This window comes from Salvelinus fontinalis, chromosome 23 (genome assembly GCF_029448725.1).
Source record: "Salvelinus fontinalis isolate EN_2023a chromosome 23, ASM2944872v1, whole genome shotgun sequence".
Taxonomy (NCBI): Eukaryota; Metazoa; Chordata; class Actinopteri; order Salmoniformes; family Salmonidae; genus Salvelinus; species Salvelinus fontinalis.
Genome location: NC_074687.1, coordinates 49,982,097 through 49,993,153, shown reverse-complemented (window position 1 = coordinate 49,993,153; position 11,057 = coordinate 49,982,097). Strand labels below are relative to the sequence as shown.

Genomic DNA, 11,057 nt, shown 5'->3' with positions numbered 1-11,057 from the left:
GAATACATAATGAATATTTATTAAAGTAAGACGAAACACGAAAACACTTTAACAGACTACAAAACAAATAAACGATGTAGACAGACCTGACTTGAGAACTTACAAACTACGAAGAACGCACGAACAGGAACAGACTACATACACGAACGACAAACGAAACAGTCCCGTGTAGTAGACATACAGACACGGAAGACAACCACCCCCAACAAACAATGTGAAACAACCTACCTATATATGGTTCTCAATCAGAGGAAAACGTAAACCACCTGCCTCTGATTGAGAGCCATACAAGGTCAATTAACACTGACACTTAACATAGAACAAACAACACAGACTGCCCACCCAGCTCACGTCCTGACCCACTAAACACAACTATACAAAAGGAAAACAAGGTCAGGAACGTGACAGACCAGTTATTGTAGATGAATAGATCTAGAGACCAAGCTAGACCAGTTATTGTAGATGAATACATCTAGAGACCTAGCTAGACCAGTTATTGTTGATGAATACATCTAGAGACGTAGCTAGACCAGTTATTGTAGATGAATACATCTAGTGACCAAGCTAGACCAGTTATTGTAAATGAATACATCTAGTGACCAAGCTAGACCAGTTATTGTAGAAGAATACATCTAGTGACCAAGCTAGACCAGTTATTGTAGATGAATACATCTAGTGACCAAGCTAGACCAGTTATTGTAGATGAATAGATCTAGAGACCAAGCTAGACCAGCTATTGTAGATGAATACATCTAGTGACCAAGCTAGACCAGTTATTGTAGATGAATACATCTAGAGACCTAGCTAAACCAGTTATTGTAGATGAATACATCTAGAGACGTAGCTAGACCAGTTATTGTAGATGAATACATCTAGTGACCAAGCTAGACCAGTTATTGTAAATGAATACATCTAGTGACCAAGCTAGACCAATTATTGTAGAATAATACATTTAGTGACCAAGCTAGACAAGTTATTGTAGATGAATACATCTAGTGACCAAGCTAGACCAAATATTGTAAATGAATACATCTAGTGATCAAGGTCAAAAGAAAGAATATTATCAGGACTAAAATCAAGGCTGATGGAAAACATCTATGGACAACTTTGATTCAACACAAGTGGCAGACATGTTTGAATTCCTACCCATTGTAACATTCATTACCAAAACCACCTGACATTGCAAATTACTTGAATTACTATTTGACGGGTCAGATGGACACATTGAGGAATGAGTCCAATTGACGGCTCCCTGAAGCGGACCACAGAGTCTAGGAAAAGCAGCCAACAAGTGCTCAGCATATGTGGGAACTCCTTCAAGACTGTTGGAAAAGCATTCCAGGTTAAGAGAATGCCAAGAGTGTGCAAAGCTGTCAATAAGGCAAAGCGTGGCTATTTGAAGAATCTCAAATATAAACATATATTTTGATTTAACACTTTTTTGGTTACTACAAGATTCCATATGTGTTATTTCATAGTTTTAATGTCTTCACTATTATTCTACAATTTAGAAACGAGTAAAATAAAGAAAAACCCTTGAATGAGTAAGTATTCTAAAACTTTTGACCAGTAGTGTATATTATGTTATATAATAAATATGTAATAACGCAAAATCATAACTGTTTGTGCTTATAGGTAACCAGATCTTCAATACAACTAGGTTACTAAGTCTTTAACCACACTGTGTTGTTACACTGGTAAGTAAAAACTCATGCTTCCAAAACTTTAACTTTTCGTCTGAAAATGTAAATATACATTTTACTCAACTGCGTTACCCACTCCAGTCAGCAAATGGAAGTGTGGGAATTTAAGGCAATGCTGCTAGTGTGACGTATAATCTAGTGGACGGGTCGCTTCTTTCAACAGCAGCAAGTTAGTCAGCCACCTCGGTAGCTTGCTAGCCCAAATAGCCGAACCAATAAATCTCTTTAGACCCTTTCGTGTTTACTAGCCACTGTGTTTTAAACCCACTTCGGTCGTCTAGTTTGTTATCCGATTTAATTAAATATTTACGGTGTTGTTGTTATTAGTCAGCTAGCGGACTGGTTAAGTTAGCATTAGCCTAGCTAGCTAACATCTCCGACCATGAGGTCACTTAACTAGGTTCCTCAACTGGGTTGCCCACTCCAGTCAGCAGATGGCGATGTGCGTATTTTAGGTCTAAGCGATGCTGCCAGTGTGACGTTTAATCTAGTGGACGGGACGCTTCTTCAACAACAACAGCTAGTCAGACACCTCCGTAGCTTTCTAGAAAACATAGCTACAACATTCACGATCTTTACACTGTTTTGGTGTATATTAGTCGCTGTGTATTAAGCACACTTCTGTCGTATTTACTTGTTGGCCCATTCAATTATATATTTACGTTGTTTGTCAGCTAGCTGGTTTGCTAAGTTAGCATTAGCCTAGCTAGCTAACATCCCCGACAATGAGCTCACTAAGCTACTCTCCTCCTGGTAAAGAAGAGGTCTGCTGGATGGAGAAAGAAGCTCTCGTGAAAGAGGAGACGGAAGAGGAGTCTGTTACAATAAAACAAGTAGAGGGTGAGACTGTTATAGTGAAAGAAGAAGAGAAAGAAGTTGCAGTGAAAGAAGAGGAAGACGCGTTCAGAGTGAAAGATGAGGGGGATGTTACAGTAAAAGAAGAGGAGGAAGAGGAGGATGCAGTTTTTGGAGAGAAAGAGGAGGAGGAGATGACTATCACATCCAGAAAGGAGGAGGAAACTGAATTTCTGGTACCGGTTTCCCAAATGAATCTTAAGGCATCTTATGGTTCTAAGCATGAACTTAGCCGTAATATGGTTTTGGGAAACAGGGCCCTGATTAACACTAGTAAGTACTGTCTTAAATACAGAGGCACCAACTCTGCAGTTGTTGAACTGATGTGTGGTGTTAAAGCAGAAATATGCAATTGCTACATCCATATTTGGACTTTTAAATTATTAATTTATAGCCATTGATTCTTGAAGAATATAACACATGCCTCATGAGCTTAGTTCAACTGTTGTACCCCATCAGATTTACTCTAATGTTTAGAAACAATGTAAACCAACACTGTATAGCCTCAACATGGTTAAAACTATAATGTTGATATCATGGATGGTCAGTCCTTGCCTCCATCGGTCTGTCGATTGATTTGAGAGTACTTACATTTCTCCAGCCCCATCCATCATCGTATTACCAAAACAGTGGTGGAATGACAGCTTTGTTATTGTTTGAACTGCAGATTGGTTAACCTGTGTGGCTTTTTTAAAGGGGCAACCTAGTTTTTAAACAGCAACAACATGGCTGCCCAGAGACTTATTTTGGTTAACAGCTGAAGGATGGGGGCTGGAGAAATGTAACTACTCTCAAATTCATAGAGAAAGCTATTGTAGCAACCGTAACCCAACACCCAGCTACCTCTTCAAGAAGTTCGGCCATCTTGGCGTAACAGTTATAAGGTGTTGGCTTGACAGTCGCTGGACCCAGGTTTGAGTTCAGCTCAGGGCTACCCCCTGAATTCACTACACTCTGAATACATCGACTGGCCATCCATGAGGTCATAATGATAGTTTAACCAGGTTTCTAGACTATATAGTATATTCTAGAATTAATCCATGATGTCATAATGATAGTTCAACCAGGTTTCTAGGCTATATAGTATTTTCTAGAATTCATCCATGATGTCATAATGATAGTTCAACCAGGTTTCTAGGCTATATAGTATTTTCTAGAATTCATCCATGATGTCATAATGATAGTTCAACCAGGTTTCTAGGCTATATAGTATTTTCTAGAATTCATCCATGATGTCATAATCGATAGTTTAACCAGGTTTCTAGGCTACATAGTATATTCTAGAACTGCCCGTGTAGATTTACATTTACATTTAAGTCATTTAGCAGACGCTCTTATCCAGAGCGACTTACAAATTGGTGCATTCACCTTATGATATCCAGTGGAACAATCACTTTACAATAGTGCATCTAAATCATTTAAGGGGGGGGTGGGGGTTAGAAGGATTACTTTATCCTATCCTAGGTATTCCTTAAAGAGGTGGGGTTTCAGGTGTCTCCGGAAGGTGGTGATTGACTCTGCTGACTTGGCGTCGTGAGGGAGTTTGTTCCACCATTGGGGTGCCAGAGCAGCGAACAGTTTTGACTGGGCTGAGCGGGAACTGTACTTCCTCAGAGGTAGGGAGGCGAGCAGGCCAGAGGTGGATGAACGCAGTGCCCTTGTTTGGGTGTAGGGCCTGATCAGAGCCTGAAGGTACGGAGGTGCCGTTCCCCTCACAGCTCCGTAGGCAAGCACCATGATCTTGTAGCGGATGCGATCTTCAACTGGAAGCCAGTGGAGAGAGCGGAGGAACGGGGTGACGTGAGAGAACTTGGGAAGGTTGAACACCAGACGGGCTGCGGCGTTCTGGATGAGTTGTAGGGGTTTAATGGCACAGGCAGGGAGCCCAGCCAACAGCGAGTTGCAGTAATCCAGACGGGAGATGACAAGTGCCTGGATTAGGACCTGCGCCGCTTCCTGTGTGAGGCAGGGTCGTACTCTGCGAATGTTGTAGAGCATGAACCTACAGGAACGGGTCACCGCCTTGATGTTAGTTGAGAACGACAGGGTGTTGTCCAGGATCACGCCAAGGTTCTTAGCACTCTGGGAGGAGGACACAATGGAGTTGTCAACCGTGATGGCGAGATCATGGAACGGGCAGTCCTTCCCCGGGAGGAAGAGCAGCTCCGTCTTGCCGAGGTTCAGCTTGAGGTGGTGATCCGTCATCCACACTGATATGTCTGCCAGACATGCAGAGATGCGATTCGCCAGATGCGATTCGATTTCCTGTGGGGGTCAAATTGTAGAGCTGTTGATAAGTCGTATAATTTTCAGCATATTTTTTTTCATGCCATTACATCAATACAGCCCAACCAGAAGAGAAGAAACTCTTCCCGAACCACCTCCTCTTGCTGGCCTTCATAAATTCTGACGTTGCTGGTAATAGGCTTCACAAGCAGTCGGCAACTTACATTTGGAGTGCAAATTTATCTTACCTTTTCTACCAATTTGCGTGCCAGTTATGTTTTAATATGCACATTTTCATGAAACAGTTTAGTTTAATTGATAATAGTATCTCAAAACCATTGTCTGTGAATAATCTACATTCTATCTAAATCTAAAGGAAAATTATACAAATCTAAAAGTAACTTTTATTGCCATTGCCAACTATGTAAAAAAATAGCCTACATAAAGCCAACAAATAAGAACATTGCAAATAAATATCCTATAAATCACACGGCCTGTCTACAACGAACTTGAAACATTGTATAAAATATTCTGGGCTCTCAGTTTCCCTCGCCAGTGAGTTTGGGACAGATACAGGTGTCGGCTATTTGTGAAAGGGATAAGAAGTAATCAGGTATTTTGACATTTCCACAGGATCAGCGCATTACATTTTTCCCTTTCGTGCCGAGTGGTTATCGAAAGGGTGAGAGCTGGAAATATTCTTTGAATACTTTAAGGAACTATTCTCATTTGCAATTGATTTTGATTAGACTTTGTTTACTTGCTGTTTGAGGTGAAGAGAGAAATTATTTGAGAAGCTCCACAGCTCATTAGTGGTGCAGCGTTTGGACAATCATAAATACTATCAGACATCCCCAAATGGGCACATTTATAGGCCAACATTTGTGCAGGCCAGATAGATTAATCCTACTTCTATATGGGTAAGCAGGTGTGCGTCCTTACTCAACATTGACAGGAGTGTTTCAAACAAAAGACAATGAATACATTGACAAAACTGACGTATCTTTTGGGTTCAGGTCTGCGTGGTCTGCCAAGGGCCGTTTAACTTAGTATCCGTTTGGGTCGGCGTGGGGAGGGATTGTATTTCCCAATGGTATGTTGTACTGAAGTTGACCGACTGAAAGGGAGTGTAATATAAGGAGCCACTAACTACATTTACATTTAAATCATTTAGCAGACGCTCTTATCCAGAGCGACTTACAAATTGGAAAGTTCATACATATTCATCCTGGTCCCCCCGTGGGAATTGAACCCTGGTCCCCCCGTGGGAATTGAACCCACAACCCTGGCGTTGCAAGCGCCATGCTCTACCAACTGAGCCACACGGGACCGTGCAGACCGGAACTACTGTTCCCTGAAGGAGGGAAACAAGATAAAACACCTGTTTGGCGCCGTACCTTTCTGTGTAGATGAGTGGTATTAAATTGAAGGAATAAGTCCAAGCCACACGCTCATCCACCTGTGGAAGGCGTGGATTTAATTGTATGTTGTACCTCGTTTCACTCCTTCAGGGAACAGTATTTAGTGGCTCCTTGTATTACGCTGGGAAAACAGTTTTCATGGGCACAGATCCTAAATCATTTCAGAGTTTGCTAAATCCAATGATTCTAACCGAGAGTCACCTTAATTTTATTGACAACACCCAAATCGATGCTGTCATTAACGCGGTTCTTCACTAATGACACATTATACTTAATACTGTAGCAATTTAGTTACAGTCACATGTTCAACTATCATCAGCTGATCCAGGACATCATTTTCTGAATGACAGTCACATGACAAACATCACAACATGCAACAACAACCAAAGTGCTTCTTCATTCATTACTCTGGTAAAGACAGTTATGCCGTGCTCCACGTTGGATCCAACATCCCAAACAAATTGATGTTTATAATGTGTTATTGTCTACTTCATTTACAGTAGTGTCTCGTTACTCTGTTTGCGCACAGAGATACTTAGCTCATAATGTGTAGAGAACTGTTCCTTGATGGATAGGCTATTGTACAACACACAGAGCTATTTTCCTTTATTCAGGACATTTAGATTGACAACACATTACAGGGTAGCTTAGTGGGATTATTCACAAAATTATCTGGTGATCAGGTTATGAAATGCCATGACAAAGACATTTTAGTTTCAATGTTTCACCTGAAATATTAAATGATTTATAGTCCTAGGTCTGTTGTTGTTAGGTGAAGTTATGGGTCCTACAGTAGGTCTGTGTTGTTAGGTGAAGTTATGGGTCCAATTTGGCAAACACTTAGTGGACAAACACTCATTGTCAAGCTGATAGTAAAGCTAGCCAAATAGAATTTTAAGTGTTTTTTTAAGTACGAAGCAGTTGATTTGCAACAATAACACAAACATTATATTCAGCAGGACATTCAAACGAGCATTACAATTGTAATCCAAAAGATATGTGAAATGTACTCATATTCAACCTGTAAATGGAGACTATTTTTGCTGTCAGCCTATCAGAACTCCCCTGAGTTTTCCACCACGGTGGTGAATTAGTGAATAGACACACAAACTTAATGTAAGTTTCCTTGAGTAGCACTCCTGATCTTGCGCTGATAGTGAGCTGTAATTTTCAGAATACATTGTGAAACCTAAAATCTCGCTTACCATTTTTGCTCTAGGCAGATATACTACATCCATAACTAGCGGTTTCCTCATTAGCAGGGAGGCGTTTCTGCAATCAAATTGTGTGCGCATCGGCCTCGTGCAGCAATTTTAGCAAACACAGAAAGGGGCCAATATTGGAGACCAAAAGCCGTCTGGCACACTGCTTAGGATTTCAACAACTTTACTAACGTATTTCTAGTTACCACTAATGTGAAAACAAGACAAAATGACTTGTTGCTAACTTGACTGTCTTAATTGTCAAATAATTTAACAGAGGTCAATTGTTGTACAACTTCATGGGTATGCTCTGGGCATCACCTTTTACTTCAAATAAACAGTGGATTTATGTTGTTTGTGGGCCTTTAACCATCTGTTTAACTTTGTTGTTCACACAGGAGAGAGATGTGACTATCGTGGATCCTCTGGGGAGTCTCAACAACATCATGAAGCTGACGAGGCAGAGAAGAGTCTCTCCAGATCAGAACACCTCAAGAAACACCAGCAGACACCCACAGGGAAGAAGTCTCACTGCTGCTCTGACTGTGGGAAGAGATTCAACTCTTCAGGAGACCTTAAAATACATCAAAGAATTCACACGGGAGAGAAATATTTTGGCTGTGATCAATGTGGGAAGAGATTTACTGAGTCAAGCAGCCTGAAATCACACCAGAGAACACACACAGGAGAGAAACTTTATAGCTGTTATCAATGTGGGAAAAGTTATACTACATCTAGCCATCTAATTGTACACCAGAGAACACACACAGGAGAGAAACCTTTTAGCTGTGATCAATGTGGGAAGAAATTTACTGTCTCAAACTCCTTGATAGTGCACCGGAGAATACACACAGGAGAGAAACCTTATAGCTGTAGTCAATGTGGAAAGAGTTTTACTCAACCAGAAAGCCTGATAGTGCACCAGAGAATACACACAGGAGAGAAACCTTATAGCTGTTATCAATGTGGGAAAAGTTGTACTACATCTAGCCATCTAATTGTACACCAGAGAACACACACAGGAGAGAAACCTTTTAGCTGTGATCAATGTGGGAAGAGTTTTGGTACATCTAGCCATCTAATTGTACACCAACGAACACACACAGGAGAAAAACCTTATAGCTGTCGTCAATGTGGGAAGAGTTTTGGTCAATCTAGCGATCTGACAGTGCACCAGAGAACACACACAGGAGAGAAACCTTATAGCTGTGGTCAATGTGGGAAGAGTTTTGTTCAATCTGGCCATCTGACAGTGCACCAGAGAACACACACAGGAGAGAAACCGTATAGCTGTGGTCAATGTGGGAAGGCTTTTAGTACATCTGGCTATCTGACTATACACCAGAGAACACACACGGGAGAAATTTTGTAGCTCTGATAAATCTGACAAGCGATGCTCTGAGAAAAGACATCTGATCAAACATCAGAAAATACATACATGAAGGAATTGTTTCATGAAATCAATGAAATATCCCACCTAGGAAAATGTAATTGAAAAGACGTTGAAAAGAAGAAGATGCCCGATGTCCAATATACGTTCGGTTTTAATTGAAAGTTAAAAATATGTATTTTCGTTCGTTTTTTTCAATGACTTGAAAACAACTTAATTTCAACGTAAGCCTAGACACATTTCAACGCAGCCTAGACACATGGACGCAATATAATGATTTGGTCTATAATCATTTTGACTAACAAGCTTACATCACTCCAGTATTTATTGACAACATTCAAATGCAAATTGTCTTTACTACTGAAGAAGCATGACTCAAATCACCTATTCATATTTCAAACATCCAGCCTGACAAAATATATTTGTTTTATTATTCCATGCCTCACCATTAAGTTAATTATTGCCAATACATATTAACAAAGGAGTGTACATTTGGTTTTCATATTTCATATTTACAATTCATTTAACATTTAGTAATCATAATTATTTATGCAACCAACTGACAATTTTTGGAACAATTATATTGACATTGTTGCCCTGCTTTTAAAATATCAGGGTTCATTCTCAGATATGCCAACCCAAATGTACTAGAGCATGACATTGTGGACTGGGTCCCGATCCAACAACATGCCTATTGAGTGAACCCTGAAAAGAGAGAAGCTCCGCAGTGAGGTGGAAAGTTACTACGGATATTAAGGAGCTAATTCTAGAAGCTAGTGAGTTTTGGGAAGACGAGAGTTCCAGAAGCTAGTGAGTTTTAGGATTCTATAGAAAGAAAAATGAGAAAACATACGATTGAATATTATTATTTAGAAGTACGTGTTTTTTCTTGTTTTTAATTGTTGACAGCCAGTAGACACCATGTTTATATTGTAGAAGGTGAAGCATTGTAGTTGATTGTAATGTGAAATGTAAGTTTTTTCCTGTTGGTGGTGAGCAAGCGTGTCCAACAAAAATATAGGATATATTTTTTGTCTTAAAAGGGAAGGTGTTGGAGTCAGGTTTTTCCATTAATGCTTTTAGGTTGGTCTTTAGCACGTATAGCTCGTTAGCACGTAGTACATACCTGTGCTGGTTTGTCCATCTCGTTAGTGGGAAAGTGTTTCACCTGAGCTGGCCCAGGTTCTATTTAAGAGTGTCTGGCCCAGTATTCTAGTTGTCTTGATAGATGTGGAGAGTCAACACCTTTAGTTGCTCCACTTCCTGTCTTTTGTTTGCCTCTTCTTGGGCAGATTTAGTGGGTCTCATAGTGGGTATCTTTTAGGTCCCAGTTATTGTTACTAGTCAACTTTCAGTGGACACCCTCATAGTGTCTTTCAGAGCCCTTCTAAAACCTGTTTAGTTGTGGTTGTTGTCAATGACTCTTTGTTAGTTCCCTCTTCTGTTTGAGCAACATTTCTGGTTTTCCTGCTGGCGAATATAACAACAAACAATGGAGTAAAACAAGCTTATATTTTGGGTTGGATATTTCATCCAATTGTTCATATTTTAATCAATTGCATTTCCTTAAAATGCTCATTAGTCTTTCAGTTGTTTATCTTCAGTTTTTTATCCTCTTATTTTCATTTTTTTCTGTGAAACAATTGTGTTGCATCAATGTCTGAAATGTGCTGTATAAATAAAGCTTGATTTGAACATATTGTAAAACAAATTCACCCAATGACTGACCAATCAACACTCTTGCAAACCAATGAACAAATATGTGCAAAATCAACACCTAACTTAGTATGAAAAACAGTAAACATTCAGTATATCTTCCACTATGTCAAAATAGTGCATGGTATGTAGATTTAGTATCACTTTTCAACCAACCCAGTACATTTGCTGAAAATGATAAATGCCCCTGCAACACAGAAACACATTTAGTCATATTCTATAAAACACTCAAAGTAATGGATATGGAGCTTCTACACCTAAAGTCACCTAAATGTGACTTCCGTCATCCGATCACTCCAAGCTGCATTACGTTCAGATCTATCAGGATGGGCCTTTGACATAGTCTGGACGCAGTCAGGCCACTGAATATGCATACGCAATGTAAAGAGATGGGATGAACGAGTGGGGAAAAGTACATTCTACACAAATTACCTTCATAATAACAAAGAACAAATGTGTGTGCCTGAGGGGAAAGTAACTTTCATACAGCCAAAATGGGTGAGAAATTACACCAATATCAGTGGACAATTTGCTCTGCTCCTGA

General features: G+C 40.0%; 1 protein-coding gene across 1 annotated transcript; it reads left to right on the top strand.

Moving 5' to 3' along the window:
• Window positions 1-1,855: 1,855 nt before the first annotated feature.
• LOC129821439 (zinc finger protein ZFP2-like) lies at window positions 1,856-10,496 on the top strand. Its single transcript, XM_055879116.1, has 2 exons — window positions 1,856-2,831; window positions 7,806-10,496. Exons 1-2 carry the CDS (start codon window positions 2,429-2,431, stop codon window positions 8,777-8,779), a joined length of 1,377 nt encoding a protein of 458 aa, XP_055735091.1. The 5' UTR covers window positions 1,856-2,428; the 3' UTR covers window positions 8,780-10,496.
• Window positions 10,497-11,057: the final 561 nt, after the last annotated feature.